Source organism: Humulus lupulus, chromosome 3 (assembly GCF_963169125.1).
Source record: "Humulus lupulus chromosome 3, drHumLupu1.1, whole genome shotgun sequence".
NCBI classification, from domain to species: domain Eukaryota; kingdom Viridiplantae; phylum Streptophyta; class Magnoliopsida; order Rosales; family Cannabaceae; genus Humulus; species Humulus lupulus.
Window position 1 is genome coordinate 218,589,294 of NC_084795.1, and position 24,985 is coordinate 218,614,278.

The following is a 24,985-nucleotide window of genomic DNA, read 5'->3' on the forward strand; positions in this document are numbered from 1 at the left end:
GTGTGAAGACCCTGAGTAATAGATAGAGATCTATTTAGGTCTTATTTAGTTTCTTACATTTTTGTGTATATTTTTGCAAGTGTTGTAATTTTTCTAGAAATACCCAAGACACGCGGCCCGCATTTATTTATTTATTTAGCTAGTATTTATTTATTTAAATGTTTGAATGTGATTAAATTGTTTAATACTTTATCATGCATTTTTTGACATGCCATACATATAACCCACACAGTATTTAAAATTGTGCATGCATCTCATATGAGTAGAAACATGCCTTAGGATTGTCCTATGTGATTATATGCTGGTCCATATAATAATAAATCTAGTTTTTAACTAGTTCAAGAGCGGAAATAGATTTTAAAAGTTGTTTAATTTCTAGTATTTAATAAAATAGTTTTATTAAATTATAAATGATATTCTTAGTAATTATGGCAAAATAAAATTGAACTAATTAGGGCATAGTTCTATAATTTTAATTTTGCTTAATATGATTAGTAATTATTAGAATATCATTTGGTAAAAATAGATCACTTTATTTTTACAACCAATTAAAAAGCATAGGATGTTTTGAGAAAACACATGTTCTAAAATAGTGAGTGGGAGAGGGAGTTATGACAATAAGTCCCATGGTCTCCATTATTAGTTAGCACCGAGGTAACATGGAGAGGGCCTCGCGGCACCATTGCTTGTGTCCCCCTAAGGAAGGCTTCCCACTGTGTTATTCTCAAGGCAAACTTCTTTTTCAAGAATAAGATTTAATGATGTATTTCAAGTTTGACTGACCCTAAGGCAGAGCAAGGGTACACTCTTACGTGAGACCTTGCCTTTGACAGTGGGTCGTGGGTGCCTTAGTAGATTACTGCCCGATGTTCATCTCCCAGGTCCGAGGTTCTGGTTCTTAGGCCTAAGATAAGGCACAATGTGTCATTAAATACGAGTTTTCAAAGTAAGAGGATCGTCTGACAACCTTTATAGGAGATCCGTCAATAGTGTTGTCGAGTGTACGACTCAGAAATTCACACACGCACTATGCTGCCTGACATGGAGGTACTTACAACACGCCCTAATAGTACCTGGGGCATGTTCCCTATAATGTAGGTGCTTTTCGACAGTGGTCCCTGCAAATCTCGTTTGGGCTATGGTCTCTATTCAATGTAGCCCAACACATTGAATTGGTATTAATCCCCCAGTAATGGGAAGAATGTGTATTAATTACTTATGATCAGTATTAATGACCCCAGCCTCTATAAATAGGGCTGGGAGTCTCATTGTAAAGGGTTCAGTTTTTTAAAGAGAAAATACCATGTACTCAAAGCAATCTAAACGCTTCCTGAGAATACACCATTGGAGCTTGCAATCACAAGCTTATAATCCTCTTAATACCAGAGACTCGTGGACTAGGGTTCTTTTATAATCTAAACCACGTAAAAATCCTTGTGTTCTTATAGTTGATTTCTTTAATCTCTCTTATTAAGGTTGATAGCTTAAAAGGAAGTCAACAAAGTCTTATTGAAAAGGAAACAAACCCTTGGGCCTTTAGAATAGGAAGGGAAATTCAAGGGCTCAAAAGGACCTTGCTTTGTGTATGGCAAGAGTGGCCACTATGCAAGAGATTGTAGGTTCCAGAAGGACCTAACAATGAGCCCAAATTGAATTTAATCAAAGAAGACTTAGTGGCTACACCAAGTGAGGTCAATGCCATCAATGGAAAATTACAAGGGTATTGGTATGATACTTGCACCACAATCCATGTCACTTATTATTGGTCTCTCTTTAAGACCTTTGAGAACACAAGTGATGGGCATGAAATTGAAATGGGCAAGGAGAAGAGGTCCAAGGTTGAATGCAAGGGTACAACTGATCTCATTTTCACTTTCGACAAGAAGGTTCTACTTACCAATGTTTTCTATGTATTGGACATGAGTAGAAACCTTGTGAGTGGGGAATTTGCTTAGCGAATCGGGCATCAAGGTAGTACTTGAATATGGAAAGCTCCTTTTGTCAGAAGGGGGGAGTATTATGGTGAGGGGTTTTGCATGCGATAAAATGTATAAACTTTGTACTTCAATTGAATTTGTGAACAATAATAAAAATTCTACTACTACTACTTATATGCTCGACTCAAATTCTATTACTTTATGGCATAGCAGACTTGCACATGTAGGTTTTAGTACAATTAAAATTAAGATTCATTAAATGTGGATTAATTTATTGCGATATTATTGAGCATGATAAATGTAAACTATGTGTGAAATCTATAAGGGTTAAGAAACCTTTTTTTAGTGTTGATATAAACTTTAACTTGATAGATTTGATACATAGTGATTTATGTGAATCTAATGGTATGTTGACTAGAGGTGGAAGTAGGTATTTCAATACCTTTATTAATGATCTCAGTTAACATATGTTTATTTTTGAGATTGGTTAAATATAATGGTTAAGTAGTCACGCACAAGATGATATAAAAGACTTAACAGTTTCATTCAAGTTAAAGTTGAATTATTAGTTTTTGTTGTAGACATCTATAATTGACTTTTTTAAGTCTAAAGTGATACAATGTTCTATCTAAATACGCCCAAAAAGTTTGGGAGCATTTTGAGTTAATTTAGGTCACTTTTTAAGAGGTTTACCAGATATGGAGACAACGAGTCGCCACCCAAGAGGTAAGACGTCGCCTGTAGCAATTAAAGGCCATAATGGCTACAACAGGCAACACATTGCCACATGGGTGGCAATGAGTTGCCTAGTACTTGATGGGTAATGTGAATTTTGGCTCCAAAAGTGTGTTTTTAAAAGCTCTAATCCTATTGGTTAGACTTAATGATGGTGCCTACACTATAAAAGGGGTCATTTAGAGTTGTGAAGCCTTGATCGCTCGTTTCAACTCTCTCTATTTTACTCCTTAAGAGCACTCATTTCTCTAAGAAAATTACCAAAAATTTCTTGACTTGTGTGATTTTCAAAGGATTGTTTAATCCCACTTCTTATTCCACTTGTAGAAGCTTCAAGCAACTTTAGGAAGGCTTGAAATAAAGATTTCGGGCAGCAATACTGCACGTGTATAAGGCTTGGGTTCTTCATAACGGTTTCTCTAACATAGGATGTTTTCATTTCATTGTTTAGTTTCCCATTACTTTTTTTTTTTTTATTTCTCTTTTGATAGTTCTATTATATTTTTTGTGGTGATTCCATTTATCTAGGTGATGTAATTTCACTATCCATTTTATGTAATTTTGTATATTGTGATTTAATCTTTGAATTTTCAAGATTTGTCTTCATACTATGAATATGGCTCTTGCTTAGTTTCAAGGGTTTGTTTTATTGAGTTAAATTTATTTAATCATTATTGATTTAAAATTTGTGAGCCATAAATTCACAACAATTATTTTCTTAAGAACAAAGATGTAGCATTTAATATATATAAAGTCAAAATTGAAAATCAATTGGAAAGGGAAATAAAAGTACTTAGAAGTGATAGGGGTGGAGAATACTTTTCAAATAATTTCAACTTGTTTTGTGACGAGCATGATATACTATATGAATGTACTATCATGTATACTTTCCAACAAAATGGTATAGCGGAAAATAAAAATAGGACATTTCTTGAAATAAATAATGATAACCTGTTACATTCTTAATTGTGTTTTAGTTGGTGGGGTGAGGGCTAGTTTTTTTGCATGTCATATTTTAAATTGTATTCCTATGAAGAAAAATAATAAATCTCCATAAGAGTTATGGAATAGAAAAAAACCAACAATTGGTTATCTTAAAGTGCGGGGGTGCATTGCTTATTGTATAAGGGGATAAGATGTGTTTTTATTGGCTATGCCTCAAATACCAAAGCTTATAGATTATTAGACATGGAGTCTAATGTGATAATTGAATCTAGAGAGGTTGAGTTCTTTGGGAGCATGTTTTATAGTGGCAACAACTCTCAAGAACCCATCATGATTTAAGAGTCTCAAGAGGAGATTTCTACCAAGGTTCATGAGCAACCTATGTTGCCTAGAAGAAGCCAAAGACTTAAAGAATTGCGATCAAATGAGAAATTCACTCAAGTGGAGAAATTTTATTTAGTAGAAGAAAACCTCTAAGAAGTCACTTCAAAATTTCCAATGTTTTTTAAATTGAGGATGACCCCAAAAATTTCAAAGAAGCAATGTCTTCAAAAGACTCGTTTTTTGGAAGGAGGCAATAAACGATTAAATGAATTCAATTATGTATAATCACACTTGGGAATTGGTTGACCTTACCCAAGGGTCAAAACCAACTGGATAAAGATAGGTATTTTGATTGAAATGTTATACCGATGGCACAATACATAACTTCAATGCTATATTAGTTTCCAAAGGTTTTAGACAAAAGGAAGGAATAGATTGTTTTGACACATATGCACCGGTACAAGGATAAATTCTATTAGATCATCATTTTCCATATCATCAATTTATAACCTTTATGGTAATAAAATGGATGTCAAGAAGACATTCTTAATTAGAGACCTCGAAGAGGTGGTCTATACGGAACAACTGGAGGGTTTTGTTCTTCAAAGGAATGAACATAAAGTGTGTAGGCTTGATAAATCATTATATGGTTTAACACAAGCACCAAAACAATGGCATGAGAAGTTTAATAAAGCCATTGTTTTAGATGGGGTTAGACACAACAATACAGACAAGTGCTTATATTATAAGACTTATGATGACTATGTCATACTAGTGTGTCTTTATGTTGATGATATGTTAATTTTGAGTAATGACTAAATGGAACAATAGAAACAAAAGGGTTTCTATCTTCTACCTTTAAAATGAAAGACCTTGGGGAGGTAGATACCATTCTAGGTATTAAGGTTAGAAGAAATGGTCGGGCTTATACTTTGAGCCACGCCCATTATGTTGAGAAAGTGCTTTACAAATTTAGTCATCTCAAAATTAAAGATGCAAATACACCATTCGATTCAAACATGAAACATGAAAAGAATGGAGGAAAAGCAGTGGCTCAACTTGAATATGCAAGTGTAATAGGGAGCCTAATGTACGCTGCTCATTGTACAAGAGCGAACATTGCATACGTGGTTAGTAAGCTAAGTAGGTTTATTAGAAATCAAAGTATCAATCATTGAAGGGCTATTGAGAGAGTCCTATGAGTTTTTAAGCATACCAAAGTAGTTAGTCTATATTAGTTAAGCTTTCCTAAGATACTTGAAGGATAATCCAATGCAAGTTGGATATTGAGTATGGTAGGAAATCTCTCAACCACCGGTTGGGTGTTTACACTAGGTGAAGGTTTTATTTCTTGGGGTACCAAGAAACAAACATGTATATCACAGTCAACAATGGATGCTGAATATATCGATCTAGGGATAACCTGTAAAGCGGCCAAGTGGCTTAGGGATCTCATGTTGGACATCCTTTTTACTGTAGATATAGTATCGACTATCTTGATAGATTGTGATAGTCAAACTACTCTTGTTAGAGCATACAATAGTGTGTACGATGGAAAGTCTAGACATATAAGTATAAGACGTGAATATGTGATACAATTTACTAAAGATGGAATCATATCTATCTCATGAGTTAAGACTAGTGAGAACTTAGTGTATCTATTTACAAAATCTCTTGTGAGAATGTTAGTAAGTTCTATATCTAGAAGGATGGGGCTGAAACTCCTAGAATAAGAGATTCACCGATGATGGCAACCCAACTCCAAACTTGTAAACATCAAGGGAAATATTTTAATGGGTAAGGACAAGTCATTGATAAGTGAATATTTTCAACACTAAAACAATTGTGAGTCCCATCTGAAATGGTTAGTGTTGGTTGCTACCAAGTGAGGGTTAAATCTAAAGTTTTTTAATGAAGTTCAGTTGAGTGCAACAAGCATCTCTAAAGGTAGCAAATATGTTGTAAGATCTTTACCTATGTGAACTTAGAGGTGATGCCACCATCCATGGGAGTTGAAGTTTCTCCCTGTAAAGTTCATGAATTGATGAGCAGATGGCCATGTTAGTGCTAAGCAAGAAAATTGAGAAAATGAATGTTCTAGTAGAGGTGAGTGAGGTATCATCGGTCTTATCATAGAAATACTTGGTTCAAGCTTTTAAGAAATCAATGATTTTGATAAGGCTTTGTGTTATTTTCACTAAGGTAAATTTCAAGTTGAAAGACACTTTTGTTTCGGCACCAATATCGATTCTGAGCTATAGGTAGAGGTTTGTATTTAACCAAGTGGGATAATGTTAGGATTGGTTAAAATACAAAGCCTAAGTGATATTACCTAAGTTAGGTGTAAAACCCTTAACAATTTCACATAATGGTAGTGAAATTTGAATTTGAATTTTAATTGTAGGCATTTAAAAAATGTATTTTTGGGTCTAAAGTGATACAATATGTTATTTAAGCATGCACAAAAAGTTTGAGAGCATTTGGAGGTATTTAAGGTAACTTTTGGAAAAGTTGACCAGTCATTCAGGTGTTGCAATGCCTTGTGCGCAGCGACATGGGCCACGCTAAAAATAGCATGCGACATGTCACCTAGAGACAGGGGACATACTTCCTCTCTAGTCCATACAATGTCATTTTTTATGTTCCAAATGATGTGATTAAAAACTCTAATTCTACTTGTTAGAATTAATGGTGGTGCCTACACTATAAAAGAGATGTTTTAGAGTTTTTAATTCTTGATCAGACTTCTCAACTCTCTCTCTAACATCTCTCTCTCTCTCTCTAGTTTTCAAGGATCATAAGTTTTCTCCAAGAAATTCACCAAGAAAGTGCTTGTCTTGTGAATTTCAAAGGCTTGTTCAATCCCAATCCCCACGATTTTTTCTTCTTCTTTTTTCGAATCGATTTCTTCTCTCTTTCCTGTCCATCTTCTTCTCTTCTTCTTCCAGTTCTTCTTCTTCCTCTCCCTTATTCTTCTTTGACCATCTACAAAGTAATAAATCAATGAACAAAACACCACATACCTGCTCTCCCTTCTTCTTCTTCTTTGACCATCTACAAACAAATAAACCAATGAAAAAAAACCCCATAACTGGTATGCTCACAGACAGATCTAACAAAAAATCAATGAATTAAAATAGATCTGGAATACCCCCAATGAATCCCCCTCAACCTCATCTTATGGGCCTCGAAGTTATTGTGCCTCTGTAGAAGTCTCATTTCCACCCATTGAAGTCGCCGAGATCCTTCGTCTGTGAGGTCTGTCATGGAAGCTGACAGAGAGAAGAAAAAGAAAGAAAGGAAGGGAGAGTGATCGATCTCCTCTTCAATATGCAAAACAAGTTGAAGAAGAAGAAGAAGTCGAGGAAGGAGACGATGAAGAGAGAGATCGTTAAAAATTAAGAAGTTTAACAAAAAATATATTAGATTTTTCATTAATTAGTTAATTAGATTAGATTAGACATTTTATTTTTTATTTATTAAAATATATTTTTATTTTAAAATCAATTAATAATTGCTTTATTAAATATGTGTGTACCAATAATATTATGACACTTGGTTGCTTAGTCACTTCGTACCACACTTAATGGAGCTGGCAGTAACGGATGAAACAAAAACATAACGTTCAATAATTTTGCCGCAAAAAAAAGATTGGGTATATAAGTGTATAAAATTCTAAACTTTGGGTATTTATGTTGCAAATACCCCTTAAATATATATATATATATTTAGATATGTTAAGAATTGGATAACATGTCATTTTTTTCTTCGAATAAATAAAAAAGAATACTTCTACATATTTTTTTTTTACACTTTTATATTTTTTTATGATTAATAATAAGTTTAGGATTGCAATGAATTCATAATAGAAGATATTTTTGCCATTACAAAATAAGTTTTAAGTTTAATTTTTATAACAATATCTAAAAGTGGTCAAATAAGTCCAACAAGATAATACAACTTAAAAATCGAACGAAATAAACGAGTTTGGGATCATTTTCATGTTAACATGCCTAACCCATTTATAAATGGGTACTTTTTAGGTTTATCTACCTAACCCGAAAATGACATGATAATAGCTCGTTTATTACATTTAGATTTTAAAAATATATTAAATGGGTCATATTATTGTTAAATGAGTCATAGGCATGTCATACTAATGTTAAATAAGTCGTAAATAGATCATAATATGTTAAATGGATCATAAACGAACTATAAATGTATAAAATATGTCATATATATGTTAATGAATTGACATATTATCCCAAATCGAACATGAATTTTTTGTAAACAGGTTACACGGCTTGCGTCATTTCAATCTGTTTATAAATAGGTTAGGTTTGGATTTGATTTTTGACACGATTATTAAAGGGAACTTATCATCACTATATGTAAAATAAGTTTTATTTACTATTGTACTTGAAAAACACGAGCTGACGTGTCCTGTTCGCGTTACTACTGGCAAGCATTTGTCGAAGTTATTCATAGTTCCAAGAACACAGTACAAATTCCCAAATGTGTAGATTAAGTCAAGCGCAGATCGACAAGATATCAAGGAGATCACTTATCATGATCCTCATGTCGCATAAGCCTAGCTTAAGCATCCCAATGTTCAGATCAGTTTAACCTAAAAACCCTAGCTCACGTAATGCGCATTCAGCTCGCTGTCAATGCATGGAATACACAGATTTAAATTCTTGAAGACTCGGGAACTTTATATGCATACCTAATATATTGTAACCCCTTCCTAATAAATGTATAATATCAAGCAATAAATGTATTTAATATATTTATTTGTACGTTTAGGAAGTTACCTATACTTGTAAGTTACTCAATATTAACTGCTACCCAAATCTGTCCATTGAACCACTATAAATAGAGAGGGAATTGATAGAAAAAGGGATCGAAGCTTTGTATGCCAAAACTCTGCATAAATTATCATAAACAATTTCCTAAGAGATAAACTTGCAATAATATAGACTTATGGACTAGGTGGATTTTAACCACTGAACTGCGTAAAAGTTCTGTGTGTTTTTACTATATAGTTTAGAATAAGCCTAATTTCATCCTCGAAATTCTTAATTCCCTGTTGGCAAAACACCGCGTCAAAAGATTGGTGCTTCCATTGAGAGGCAAATTAGGCTTGAAAATTTTCATCCCCAAACCTTTTCTCCAACCATGGTGGTAACCCGAAGGTCAGCACGTGAAGACGAGTTGGAAAGGCCTGGAGACTAGAGGGATTTTTGAGCAGCTAGTCCTGCTGGAGAAGGCACCTCAGTGCCCAAGCGTCCTGGAAAATAACCCCAGGCCCAGACTGGAAACAATCAAGATATGGAAAGTTCATCATCATGACCTACCATGAAAATCCACATTTTGCATATTATATAGGATTGGTCGACAGGAGAATGCCGAGCTCAGGAGTCAGGTCACCCATGCCAACAGGCGCACTAATGAGAACTTTTCCTGATCACCACCTTTTGCAACTGATCCAAATGTCATCAGGAGGAAAATTGGGTCTCGAGGGAGTAGATCGTGTTGGCGTAGACTTGCCAATGTAAGTCGTTTAGTTCGATTTGCCACTCCAAGCATTGTGCCTTCGAAACAAGTCCATTGAAATGACAGATCCATGCACACTCCCAGGAATGAGTGACCTACTCATGTATCTAAAATACAGTCTGATCAACCTGGACGAGCTGGGACTAATTCAAGGTGAACAAACAGAGATGAGATTTCCCCGAATCCACTAGCTCAGGTCCCTTTGAATAAAAAAGGTCAGGGAGATGGACCGTCACCAAAAATTGAGACCATGGTATGGGTTACCTCAGGTAGTAGGCCTAGATGGACGACAGTTGGCCTCCCCAATAAGGCATCCACCATTACCTGTTCGCCATCCATCACATCCACGAGCTCGTGGAAACATGTCTCATTGTGGAAATGACTAAAGAAACTATGTCCACAGAGAGGTAACTTATGTTTCTTGATCTTGTGACACCAGGATTTGAGTCCACATTAACAATCTGACTGTAATATCTGGACGTGTATTTTGTTTTAATTTAATTGTTGGTGTTATTTATTTTGATTATTGATTTAATGCTTTGAATTAATTGTATGTGATAAAATGTGTGCACATGAGTGTGTGACTAGCTTACTTGGTCGTGTGGTGTGTGAAAAGGATTAAGAAGTGATCACATTGATTTTTGGATAATCAATGAGAAGCAAGAATGACAATCTTGATGATTCAATGTCAATTGAGGAATTAATATGATTATGATTTGATTGGAAATTTGCTAGTTGGCTTAGAGTTGATTTGATAACTCAAGGTGTCTTTCTTAAGTTAATTTTTAATAATTAATTAAGAGATTATTACTCATTTAAGTGTGATTCATATCAAGGAAATAAAGAATGATCAAAGGGTAATTTTTCTTTCTATTGATATGATTTCGAAATTAAGATGATGAAGGAAAGGAGTTTGAGAATCATGGTGATTGGAAGTTGAATTGTGAACTTGGTGCAAGAAGTGGGCTAGGTTTGTAGTTTTTATTATAGTAATTAAGAATGGAATCAAGGGTGTTAATGGTGATTAGAAATTTAAGATCAATTAGCATTTATGGTTGATTGTTAGTTAGTAATTTAAAAAATCATGGAGATTGGAAATCAATCAAGAATTTGGCTTTAAAAGAGGACTAGATTCATGAGACAAATTAGAGAAAATCGTGGGAGTGGTTAATACTATGAAATAAGACTTTTATGATGATTTGGTAATTAGGATCAATTACCTTTTAATGTAGAATTGGTGGATAAGGCACTTGGAGCCTATATAAAGAGAATACTCACTCATCTTTTCTCCATTACATGAGCAATGAGATAAAGAAGGAGAAGTGGGTGTGAGGAGAAGAGAGAGAAATAAAAAGAGAGAGAGAAGGTCGAGAGGTGAAGCTCACATCTAGGGCTCAGATTTGACACAAGGTTAAGGTGAGATTTTTGGTTATATGGTCTAGTTCTTCAGCTTCTTCTCCTCTTTATACTTTATGATCATTGGAGAAGTTTGGTTCATATCTAGGGTTCATATTTCAAAAATCAAGAAAGGAAAGGGTTTCGAGGTCCCAAGGTGGTGAAACTTTAGGAGGTTCAGCCTACACATACTCAAAAAGTGTTTGCACTATGTTTAAGAGTTGATCATTATGGGCATGATTTTGGGTTTGGTGCATGTGTTGCATGACCCATGCAAAGAGGTTTGGGCATGTGGTTTAGATTTTTGGGCATGATGTTGTTCTTACAATAAGGTTCTTATTTTATGATTAGGTTTTGATCATTGAAGTAGGATCTTTTCCTTTTCAAGACTCACACCCACACCAAGGTAAGGAGGTCAAATATGTTTGTTTGATTGCTAATATTTATGGAATGCATGTTGTATGCTAAATGTTTCAGGGAATGTACTTAGGAAGGTAAAAGGTGGACAAAGGTTGCAACAATTTTGACCATAGTGGTTGCAGAGAGGACCCGGTGCTTCCTCGTAGTTATCTCTCCCATCTTTGTGTGTAGTGCGCGCATAAGTTTTTTGTATGATGATTCTATGTTATGATATGATTATATGGTTTGCTTGTAAGGTTTGCTTATATGATGATTGTTTGATTTGATTCTCCTTACTGGGCTGTTAGCTCGCCCCCTTACCTTTCCCCCTTCAGAAAATTAGTGAATGTCTTATATGTTGTGTGGTGAGTTGAGATCAATCCAAAACAGAAGTGTGTATCTTGTTGGGAGCCAGATGGATGAACAAAGATCGAGAATGCCATAGAGTTATAAGCTATTTTTATCATGATTATAATTTTATAATGAAAGACTAGTGGATGTAGTTTTCTTTAAAGTTCATGAACTACATTTTTGTTTTAAGCTCGGATCCGACCTTGTGCATGTTTTGATTGAAAGATCCATTGGATATTTTTCTCATAGTATTGTAAATTTTTCAACTTTATTTAAATATTATTCATATTTAAAAGTTAGTTAATTAGGGCGTTACACAGACTCACCGACCTCATCAGTGGATGGTGAGTTTTGTTGAAGACAGTTATTGGGCAGAAAGTCGTCGTGAAGACAAGTCAAAGAGTGTTCATAATACTCACTCTCGAAGGCAAGAGCTCGACCTGAAAGATCATATCAACTTTGCTCATAGTTTCCGCAGTAACCACCATCCCATAATGTGAGCATCAACCTACGATGTGTTCTGTTCCCATCCACTTTGACTTGCGTGGCCAAAATGTGGTTCGACAAGTTCAAGAGGCATACAATCACTTCCTGGAATCAATTGTCATCAGAATTCAAGAAGTAGTTTCGATCCGCCAAGGAGATACGGGTGGAGGCCAATTCCTTGGCCAACATAAAGCAACAAACAAGTGAGTCTCTCAAGGCATACATAAACCGGTTCACCAACATCGCATCTCGAGCAAAGGATCCTGATGATAGTGCCAAACATATGGCAATGCGATCTGGGATCACCGTAGGAGGAGAATTATGGAAATATTCCAAAGAAAATAGGTTAAAAACACCGATGAATTCTTGGATAGAGATCAAGAATGGATTAACCTCGAGGAGGCATAATCTGTAATGGAAAGAACTAGTAGTACTCTTGTTTAGCTCGCTAGAGTAGTGACAAATTCTGTGGCGCCAACTCAGCCAGTTACCCATAACAACCTGGTGCATAATAGTAATAAGAGGAAGGGGAATAACAAGGGTGACGAGACAGGGTCCAAGAAAAATAAAGTTGGGGATAAGTAAACTTCGATTTTCACCTTGTATACTGATCTAACGAATACAAGAGAAAATATATACCTTGCTAACTCTAATCTCCTCCCCTAGAAGAAGCCCGAGCCCATGAAGAATCAGTGGGCTAAAAGAGATCCGGCGAAGTTCTGTCGTTACCATAACAAAATTGGTCACACCACAAACGACTGTCATTTGCTAAAGGACGAAATTAAGATGCTAATTTGGGTTGGACCGTTAGCACAATATGCTTAGAATCGGGTAGTTCCCAACAAGTAGATCGCACAAAATCTGCAGCCAGCTCCGTGTAACCAGGAAAACCCACCTCCCACCTACAGTGAAAGGGAGGGACATAGCCACAATCTCTGGTGGGCCACATTTAGCAGGAACAAGCAATGAGGCCTAGAAGAGATACATATAGAGTTGAAGATCCACAGTGGTGCAATATATACTCTCGAACAATGCATGTCCAAGCAACAAAGGATGGATAAACAACCTATCATATTTATGCACGTTCTATTGCCGCACAATGGTTTGCTTGTGAAAGACATTCAACTCACCAATAGGAGAGTCTGGAGAGTTTTGATCGACAACAGGAGCTCAGTAAATGTGCTATTTAGGTACAGGTTAGAAAAGATGAGACTCTCAGTTACAGACCTGAAAGCCTCCTCAATAACTTTATATGGGTTCTCAGAAGAAGGGCTGGCAGCAATAAGGACAATCGAGCTCGTGGTAACAGTCAGTGATGAATCTCTCACTACGACGAATGTAACGCCCTTGTTAGCCAAGACCGTTACACTATGTGATTAAAATAGTGCTTAACTCGCTAAGCGAGTCATTTGGACTTAAATGTGTAATTAAAGACTAAATCAAGGTTAGGTATTAAAAATTTTGGTCAACGAATTAATTATTTTTTCATTAAAATATTAAGTTTATACACGGGATCCCACAAACTGTTTACAGACTGATAAAAGACAAATAAAATACAAATTAGCCGTCCTAAGCAGCAAAATAAGGTTCAACCCTAGTTCCTCCCAAGTTATCTCGGCCATGACAGCTGAGTAGGCTGCATATGTACACACTGCCTCTGAAGCTCTCCAACTCATGGCTGGTCCAGCTTACCATTGCCCTAGCCTGAACCACAAAGCACCCGTGAGCTAAGGCTGAGCAAGAAAACTTTAATCAACAGATTCAATAGGTAACACAATATAAACCACAAGCTTAGCAGTAGCAGAATATAAACAACTGCATAGCAGTAAAAATATATAAACAACAACATAACAGTAACAATAGATAGAAACAAACATAGAAGTAAAAATCATACTCAAACAACCACATAATCCAATCTCAACAACCAATACAATTAGTTAAGTGCAATCGACACTTCTGTTTATTTAAGTGATGCTCAGGCTTGACGCCCTCAGGCCGAGTCTTCAGGTCTTATGGCCGACCCCGTCACATTTAGGCTGGGTTGCATTCCGCATGCTTAGTGTCGGCCCCGACGCCCTTTAGGCCGGTCTTTCAGAATAGATATAATTACATATATATTTCACAACATGCAATCAGATGAAACATATACAAGCATGCCTAACTAAGTAATCACATTTATAACCACAATCATATCCAATTATAGGGGTCCAGGCCCCGATTACAACTAGGGTGCAGTTTTCTTACTTTGAGTCCCGAGTAGACAATGTATGGTGATCCCGAGCACGATCCCTATCCCTGAGACCTAGTGGTATAACCTAGTCAAGAGCAATAACAGTAACCATTAATCACTTAGACTATTTAAGAGTTTTGAGGAGTATTTCTAGCCTTCGGGATCTTGAATTCTACTAAACCGGGTAGTAGAATCCCTCCCGAGCCTTTAGGTTTGAGTTCTCGAGCTTAAAAATCCTAATTGGCTAATAATCCCTATTTGAGTCGCGGTGCCCCTCACAAGTGCCGCGACCCTCCACAAGTCAGAGAACCAAACCCCAATGATTCCTAGACACGCGCAGCAACACAACCCACCCAGCACCGTGGTGCTAAGACAGTTCAGCAAACCCCCTCAGGCCTCTGAGTTCATGTGGCCACAACTCTCCAAGAACAACGCCGCAGAGTGACCTTGCGAACTCATAATTCCTAGAACTTTTCCTGCATTTTCCCTGAACCAAAACCTCTAAAAACAACATTTCAACCTATTTCAACCACCACAACAATACCATAAGCTCAAATAAACAACAAATAGAAACCTATAGCCTCTAAAACATAAAATGAATGGATTTTATGTCTAATTGTAACGCTTACTTATAAAATGCATTTATTTTTAGTTTTTTTTTTAATAAAATGAATGCAATGGTTGCTGTGTAATTTGAACATGGTAACAAATTTCTCTAAAATTTTTATATTATAACTCTGTATAAGCGATCTATAATACTCATAAATTATAATTGATTGGGGGAAGATACCCATAATAATAATTTTTTAAAAAGTCTTTGAAAATTTATGTAACCTAGAATTCGGAATTGAAAAAAATATGTAACTAAGTTAAATAAGAAGAATCAAAGCGATAAAACCCTGGACTGAACTAGGTATAAGGCCTAAATAATAACTGGTAAGCTACTAAGCTAATAAAATCTTGGATCTAACCAGGTTTACAACCTAAGAACTAACGAGGTCAGCTATTAAGAATAAAGTTCTAAAAAATACCTCGATTTGAAATTATTTCCTATAACTACGCATGTGTACGAATTGAGAAACACAATATAGTAGAAGATAAATGTATAAAGATCTAAGAAATGTAAATTTAGAATGAGGATATTAACCTCAAGCATAGGTATATTTTCAATTTTTCTTGACCTTCAAGGCCTAATTACAAGGGGCATTAAAAATCCACAAAATAATAATAATAAAAACAACAACAAAAATAAAAATGATGACAATTAGGAGGCTCCTCTACCCTGTGTCCTCCCCACCATCTCCACCAGCTCCAGAGGTGTCCACTAACTCCGAGGGTTCTTTAGCAAGGCGATCTCGCAACTTGGCTTGGTAGCGTTCCCACGGCTCTGCCTCTAGAAACAATAAATTTCCATGTTGGTTGAAGCACTAGACCTTTTAGAATAAATCTTCCCTAATCAAATTCATCTTTGCCTCATGGCTACCAACCTTAGCCTGGAGCTAATCCCGAGTTTTGATCATCTCGAGGGATTGCTCTTTGGCGTTCTTCTTGTTAGCTTGGGTTGTGTCGAGCTCTGCCTGGAGTTTAGTGAGCGCCTCTCCAAACTAGGAGTTTGTCTCCTCAAGCTGCTTGTACTTCGTCTCAAACTTACACTACTACAATCTGGACATCAGTCATCGCCCATGAGAAGTCGGTTCTACTTAAACTGACTTACCACATGTTCATAAGTCGGTTTACACAGAATCGACCTATCATGTATAATAAAGGTAAGTATGGGAGGTCGGTTACGCAGGAACCGACCTACCATGTTGACATGGTATGTCGGTTCACATTGAACCGACCTCCCATGCTTGAAGATGTCATAGTAAGTCGGTTCCTGCAAAACTGACATGCCATGTTAATCATGGTAGGTCAGTTCTATGTGGACCGACTTACTATGTCCTACATTTCTAACATGGTAGGTCGGTACTATATGAACTGACTTATCATGTCACATTTTTATTTATTTTACATTATTTGAATTTTAAAACACAATAATTTATTTAGTAGTGTATGAAATAAATGTAAAAAAATTATATTTATTTGTCTACATTATAATGTTTTGAAATATAAATAGATGAATCAAATTAATCTATTATTTATAATATACAAAATAATTATATTTTATAATGAAAAAAATATTTTAATTGAATAGTATTTATAATTTAAAATAAAAAAACTTTATAAATATTTTAATGTATTTAATTAATATTTTTTTGAATGACATGGTAAGTCGGTTGTGTGGGAACTGACTTTTCATGTGACATGGTAGGTCGGTTCTATGGACTGACCTATCATGTGATTATAAAAATATATTATTAAAGATAGTCTAATTTGTTTTTGTATTATTTGAATTTTAAAATGTATTACTTTATCAAACAATACCTATATATAATTGATTTGTGAATGCAATAAGTATAAAAAATATATACTTATTAATATTACATATATTATAATTTTTGAAATATTAATTAATTAATTATTTGGAATTAAAAAAATTTAATTTAGTTTTTAATAAGAAAATATTTTAATTTATAAATAGCATATTTATAAATATTAGAAAAAAAATAAACTAAATAAGTTGGAGATTTATAATTTTAAAATAAAATATCAACATATTAAAGTTATATATTTTTTAATTTTAACATCATAAGTCGGTTCTAGAACAGACATATCATGCTACATCATAAGTCGATTGCTAATGGACTGACTTACCATGTTAAAATTATACATTTGTAGTTTTAACAGCATAAGTCGGTTCTAGAAATGACTTATGATGCTACATCATATGTCAGTTGCTATTGGAGACATACCATGTTAAAATTAGGGTGGAAAAAAAATACAAATAAAATTGAGTATCCCGCGCATACTCTTCTTCTTCACTGTACACCCCGCGAAATTTTTTTCTTCTCGTCTTCTTCATTCCGCATATTGTTCGGCAAGTATATGGTAATAATAGGAGACAACAATGCTCCCACTCACTCCTCCATGCCATCATCTCTGTCCTGTCGACAATCCTTTTTGCCGTCATACCCGCCGACTTCGAGTGCCGCCGTCGCTTGTTTTTTCCTAATTGGAGATAAGGTTTCCATTGGGAGATGAGGCTTTCTTTTTCCCTCTTGGAAGTTGAGATCTTTATTTGTTAGTCACTTGGATTTATTGAGATCTTTTTCTCTAGCATTTAATAGTAGCGGACAGGATTTCTAGCATTTTTCTTGTGCTTTTCATAATTTATATATTTATCCAAAAATTCTCCACATCATTTCTTACATTGCAGCATATCCATCTCCACCTGAAGTTGGTCTTGTGATGCACTATTAGCAATTACTATTTTTACTCCATTAACCTCAAGTAATGCTATTTGTTTTGAGGTTTAACCATTTAGGCTTTTTTTTAAGCTTTCTCCCCTGACATGGGAGAGATCATAAAGAAGCGTATTTTGGTTCTGTTAGTCTACTGGTGTTCAATTTTTTTTCCCCTCAGCCTTTGTTTGTCTGATAGGTACGTTGATACTTACATACTTAGTTTGACTTGTTGCAGACTTGGAAGCTTGTGTGTGGTTGGAAGAGACCTGGAAGAACTTTGAGCACATTCTGGTCGTAATATCACATTCCAAGGATTTTCTAAATGGAGTGTGCACAAACATTTTTTAACAGCACGAGCTTCATTTCCGGGAGCTGAGCCTGAGCGAGGTATATATTTTTGTATCGGTATGATGGTTGATTTGTTTATTCATCATCATCATCATTTTTTGTTTCTCACTAAGTGAACTGCCGTTGCCATCATGCTCTTAAAATGTTTGATACAATTACTGAATGACATTTTAGAGTAGTTATTGTGAAAAAGAAAATTAAGAAAATTGTCGATAACTCATGATCTCTCTCTCCTCTCCTCTCGTGTTCTTGCCATCAGCCATATGGTATTGATAAAGTGTGGTTTCACTCTGAATGTTTTATAGACATATATATTTATATATTTAAATGTTTGAGTGTGACTGTTACGAGGCCGGATTTCTGAATTTCTGGGGTTTGTTTTCTTCCCAGGAGTTTGATTTGGTCTTTAATCTGTGTATAACTATATATATATATTGTTTATTGTTTTTTATGGGTTTCTCTTTTGCTTAGGTTAAGGTTATTTATTAGTTAACCTTGAGGTCCTGAGCAACCGGAGCGAGCAGCACCGAAAGTCTTTAAGAGAATTTTTTGAGTTTCATGGGACTTTTGTGGTGTCTGATGCTATTCCGTATCTAAGGTGGTTGGACTTGGGAGGCTATGAGAAAGCAATGAAAAAGACTACGACAGAGCTTGATGAATTGGCTCAAGTTTGGCTTAAGGAGCATAAGAGAAAAAGTGTTGATCATAATGGTGGAGTAGTACTTAATAGTAAGAAGAAGAATGATTTCATGGATGTGATACTTTCCATTCTTGATGACGCCGAATTGGGAGTTTCTAGCTACGATGCTGATACAATCAACAAAGCTTCATCTCTGGTACATCGAACTATTCCCTTTTGATATTTTTTTTCCTTGTTTGTTCGAGCTCTAACTAGATAACTTATATATTAATGGCGGCTAATCAAAACTCTTTATATAAATATACGTTAAACATATAGATAAAATTACATGGTACAATGGGCTAAAGTGATCTCGTTAGAACCCATTAATGATAGCCATTTAAACTTACAAGAAGTATAAATAATCAAAGCATTGTAAACTAAATTATGTGTTTAGAATGGAGATGAAAACCATCCATGCATTATATTGCCATTAGTTCCTAGATTATTTTTTTTGAAAGGCATTAATTCCAAGATTATATACAACTAATTTTTCACAATAATAAACACTAGCAACCAAGATAAATAAATAACCTTAACTAATAAATAATTACTTTATTTACTTTTTTATTGCAGATACAGCGCTTTCGGCCTTGAGATCCTGTAAAGGGTCATATTTTTAATATTAGGGTCTACACGATAAAGCTTCTAAAGGGATCACACTTTGGGTCTGTAGCTAGCCAGCTTATAAAGCTATTCTTTTATTGGTACCATTTTTTTTCTTTTCACCATTGATTGTTTTTAAAGTTGGGTGGCTCGTATGAATGGAATCTATTTATATATATGTATATATAATTGAGGTTTTATTTTTCAATTATATTTTTTTATTACTCTAAATTTTTGCTGAATTTCTGTAAATATTTTGCTTTTCCCTTCTGATTATCCCAGTCCAGTCCACCTTCTTCAGAGTCATTAATATATATGTAACTATTGGTAAATGCTCTACAGGTGTTTGATAAAATAATTCTAAGAAAATATAGAATCTACAATGCTTTGTTTTATTCTTTATAAGCCTTAAAGTCTTAAATACATAAAAACTGCCCAGCTTCTCAGGGATCGGTAGAATACCTCCCCTGAGATTCCATACACCCCAAAACTTCCTCAGCTTCTCAGGGATCAGTAGCTCTGCCATTTTCTTGGCCTTAAGAAAATTAAGTCTAATTGATCATCATCATCATCATCATATTAAGTATCTGTATATTCATTATTCATTCGTACAATGTAGTTCCAAAAATAATTGATCTCTTGGTATTTTTATTATAAAAAGTTGGCCTTGACTAATCAGTAGTAGTAAACAATAGGTTTTGTAATACTCCATTGACCTTGACTTCATTCCCGTGCTTGATTGGTTGAATATTGCAATCAATTTTATGTTTTTAGAATTTAAAAATAGTGAGACCCACTTAAAAATCTTGATTGGCTTTTGAAAATCATGGTCTTTGATCACAGTGGTCTATTAAATTAAAAAGGATTCAGTATATATTAAAAAGGGCCACAATGGTCTTTTCTTTTATGTGCTCAGGCGGTCATTAATTAGATATGTGAGACCTGTGATATTTTCACTTGCTATATATTCTAATTTGAGGTCAATTAGATAACACCAACTTTTGAAAACAATTGATATGTGAAACTTTTTCAAGACATTTTGTCATAACATATGCATACTGAGTAATTTTCTTTATTTGTTCTACACTCATTGCTGTCTTTTCAATCTACCTTTGCTTAATAAACACACTCACACACATCATCTCATCTTTATTTGATCCAATAATCCCTATTTTCACTGCAGATTTTTACAGAATTATATTAAAAGATTATTAAGATGATATTGATGATCTTGTAGAATCTCATTTATTTGATTTAATTTTTACTCTGATCTTGTATAATCATACGTATTGGTGTTTCACGTGAGATTAAAGTTTGTTTGAGTAGAATTAAAGCGGTGTAATTAGAAGAATGTGAATATATATGCATTGCATGACTTGTACAAATATATATATATATACAATGTGGTACTATTTAATTAATGACAAACTCTATTTCTTGTATGACTCATGCACCATGTATATATATATAATATTTATATACGTAGTGTCACAATCAGTGTTTTATTATATAATTACATGATTAATAAATTAATCCCTCCTTTTTAACCTTTTCTTTTCCTTGTTCGTGGGACCATTGTAAGAGTCCATCTTATAAGACATGGATGACCCTCTCCTTTTTATTTTATTTGTGTTTTTATTAGTAGTAATTAATAATAATAATAATAATAATAATAAAGCAGATCTGGCAGTTAAAAGAAGAGATAGCCATATTAATATGTGGTCCACACAATCATAATACAAATACATATATGTTCACTAAATTGTATAGATGAGTAAAGTAAATATAGATATAGTAGAATAGAGAATAAAGATTGATAGGATAGGACTAGACCAGAGAGACAATGGGCAATAAGAATAAAATAAAATAAATTGAATGATAGTAAGCCATATGTTGTTTCGGCTTACTAGCTCCTTGTTTTGGATTTCTATTTTGATTAATTTTACTATTTATTATTTAATTTTGGTGTGTGCATGTAATTTTTTTTTTATTTATAATCACCAATGACCTTAATTTTTATTTGTCTAGTAATCTTTAAGGTATTAATTTAATTTTGTAGGGTGGAAATATTAGCAAGGATCATTGCCAAGTGAATTAATTTGCTTGATTATTGTTAATTGCAAGAGGTACGTATGTTCTCTTATTTTTTTTTTATAAATATTATTGTAAAAATGTTAGAGGAGTTTGAATATCTTAAATATTCATCCATAGTGAAGTAGGTTCTGAGATTAAAAGTGTGTGTTGCGGTGATAATGGAAGGTTGAGAACTTGTGTGTTTTAGTGAAGTAGTTTCTGGGAAATTTATTTGTGTGCTGCAGAGATATAAGGAAGAAACTTATTGTGTGTTGTTTGAATTGCTTGATTCTCTATTGACAGATGGTTAGGTTACTATTATAAGGGAAATGTTGCCCAAATTCATCTAGAATTATGTTTTATTTTCTTATATTTAAATTATGTTGTGCTTGCATTGTTCTTGTTTGATTGGTATAGGGAAGCTCTGTCAAAATTTGAGTTAAAAAGATAGTGTATTAATAGGAATATGACAACACTAAAAACTTGTTATGGGAATTTTCTACGTGCAGGAGGATTTTAGTCCAATTTTAGAGAAACCTCTGTCGAATTTTTTCTAGGAAATGGACAAGAGTTGGATAACAAAGGACAGACTTTCAAAAGATTATGAAGAGGGAGTCAATAGCTTTATTAAGTTAGCCTTAGAAAATACAACAGATCCTTCTAGAGTTCATTGTCCCTGTAGAAAATGTTCAAATTTGAAAAAAATAGACATAATGGAGATAAAGAGTCATCTATACTTTAACGGAATGGACCAAATATATGTCAAGTGGATTTGGCATGGAGAAGAATATGACTCTAACAATAATGTTCGCAATGAAAGAAAGCAATTTGATCAAGTATTTGATGACCCTATAGAGATGGTGAGAGATGCAGATGAACGTTTTGTTGATAAGCCTGAAGAATTTTTGAAATTTTTAGAAGATGCAAAGAAACCAATATTCTCGGAGGTACCTTTGTCAAAATTGGTTGTTTTAGTAAAACTATACAACTTGAAAGCTGGTAGTGGTTGGAGTGACACAAGTTTCACAAAGTTATTAACTTTATTAAAAGAAATTTTACCAAAAGACAATGAATTGCCTTCCTCGCTTTATGAAGCAAAAAAAACATTGTGCACATTAGGAATGGAGTATAGCAAGATCCACACTTGTCCAAATGATTGCGTTCTATATCGAAGCTAGTGCCCCAATACTCTTCAAGATTCCTAGTGGGGTTCCTCGCTTTCTCAAGTGTCTATTAACTTCTGTGAAGTATGTGGAGCCAAGTTTCATGATCAAAGTTTCGATGGATTTTGAGATATTAGGCCATGAGAATTATTTATATATCTCACAAGAAGATATAGTCCACGTTGGCTTATTGGAAGAGATTAGAGCATCATGTGTATCGTTATATATCAGGTATCAAAGATTTTTAAAATAATTATAAGTTTGTTCATAACTTATTTTATAAATTTAACAGAGATATATTTTTTTATGTAGGATTTTATACTTCCAATTAGTGAAAAGAGAGATCAGTCACCTTTTTCGTTTTGTTGAGCCAATTTGGTTATCAAATGTTGGATCCACTGAAGAAGAACGAGTTGAATGGGTATCAAAGTGTATGATTGATTAAAATCCGGGTCAGATGTGGTTGTTGCCATATCATAAGGGGTAAGTTTTTACTTTTAGTATTTTGTTAGCGAATATATATAATATTAATAATGAAATTTTTTTGTGTTTCTGTTAGAGAGCATTGGATGCTTATAATAATTGATTTTGATCACCAATTGTGCTATTTCCTGGATTCTCTTCACAATTTTCCACCAGATGAAATCAAATCTCTCATTTCTCGGTAAAAATCTAACCAATTAACTACATACTCTTAAATTCATTTAAAATTAACAACATCTAAATGTTTACGTTATTATTATTTAGTGTCTTTCAACATTTACGCACAAATAATGCGAAAACTAAGGAAGTTGCGTGGAGAACAGTTAAGTGTCCTCATCAACCATTACAATCAGTACAATGTGGATTCTATGTTATGAGGATGATGAAGGACTTCGTGACAAATGAATTTTCAATGCGATGGCTAACTAGTAACGTAAGTGAAAATATTCATTGTTAAAGTTCTAGCTTTACCTTAAGATTAAGTATATTAATTCAACTCATGCAATGAATTTTGTTTTAGTGTGGCGGGAAGAACTATTACACAAAGGATGAGATCAATGAAGTACGTGAAGAATGGGCACAATGCATCATGGATTTGATGAGTACTACATAGGTCCACCCAGTTTTGTTAACTTAGACTTTTAATGAGATATACTTACAATGTTAACTTAAACTTTCTTGAAGATATACACACTTTTGTTGTCCAACTATAGTTTACAATGCTTATATGAGTCATTTTGTAATTAACTTAAGACTCGTTATTTTAGATACTTAGTTCAAATTCTAGTATTTTATATTATTGTGATATATGTTTTGTTTTGTTCAGTTTGTTTGTATAAAAAGCATGATTTGTTTTGGGCGTAATACACATTTTAAGAAAAAAATACCATAAGTCGGTTCTACTAAAACTGACAATAGATGTCTACACCATAAGTCGGCTGTGAACCGACATATCATGTTTTACACTAGAAGTCGGTGTACAACCGACCTACCATGTCTTACACTAGAGGTCGGTTTGCAACCGACGTACCATGTCTTACACCAGATGTCGGTTTTCCACCGACGTACCATGTCTTACACCAGATGTCGGTTTGGCGCCAACTGACCTACCACGTTTTTACATCATAAGTCACTGCATGGGAAGTCAGTTTCCAACCGACTTATGAACATTCAGATGTCAGTTTTTAACCAACTTATCATGTAATTTTTGTAGTAGTGTTACCTTTTCCCATCTTGGCCTGCTCCACCTGTAACGCCCTGGATAACCAATACCGTTACACTATGTGTTTATAAATGTGCAAGACTTACCGTTACACTCTAATGGCAAAATATGTATTTTAGGTTTTCCTGTCCTTGTTCCATCCCTCAGCCGTGGAAAAATACTCATAAACATGCATTTTACATATCCATATAATCATATAGTCATGAATATCACATAGTCATGCATTTATTCATTTAAATCACACTTAAACCCATTATGCCCTCCTGGCACGCTAATCAAGGCCCTTACGCCTTATTAGTGATTTTGGGTTGTTACAACTACCCCCTTCTTCTGAGAATTTCGTCCTCGAAATTTAACTGAATAATTCGGGATACTGATCCCACATTGCTGACTCAAGCTCCCAGGTTGCTTCCTCGACCCTACTATTCCTCCATAACACTATAACTAGAGGAATCATCTTGTTCCGTAGAACCCTATCTTTCCTGTCTAATATCTGAACCGGCTGCTCCTCATAAGAAAAATCTACCTGCAATTCCAAGTCTTCATACTTCAACACATGCGTTGTATCTGAGATGTACTTCTGAAGCATGGAAACATGGAATACGTCATGAACTCCCGACAACGAAGGTGGCAAAGCTAACCTGTAAGCCACCTGCCCGATCATTTCTAGGATCTCAAAGGGTCCAATAAATCTAGGGCTTAGCTTGCC

General features: G+C 34.5%; 1 protein-coding gene across 1 annotated transcript; it reads left to right on the forward strand.

The window, feature by feature from the left end:
• The first annotated feature begins 23,105 nt into the window (after positions 1–23,105).
• LOC133821530 (uncharacterized) lies at positions 23,106–23,874 on the forward strand. The gene is made up of 3 exons (XM_062253767.1): positions 23,106–23,235; positions 23,319–23,487; positions 23,575–23,874. The coding sequence occupies exons 1-3, from the start codon at positions 23,141–23,143 to the stop codon at positions 23,665–23,667; spliced, it is 357 nt and encodes a 118-aa protein (XP_062109751.1). The 5' UTR covers positions 23,106–23,140; the 3' UTR covers positions 23,668–23,874.
• The last annotated feature ends 1,111 nt before the right edge of the window (positions 23,875–24,985 follow it).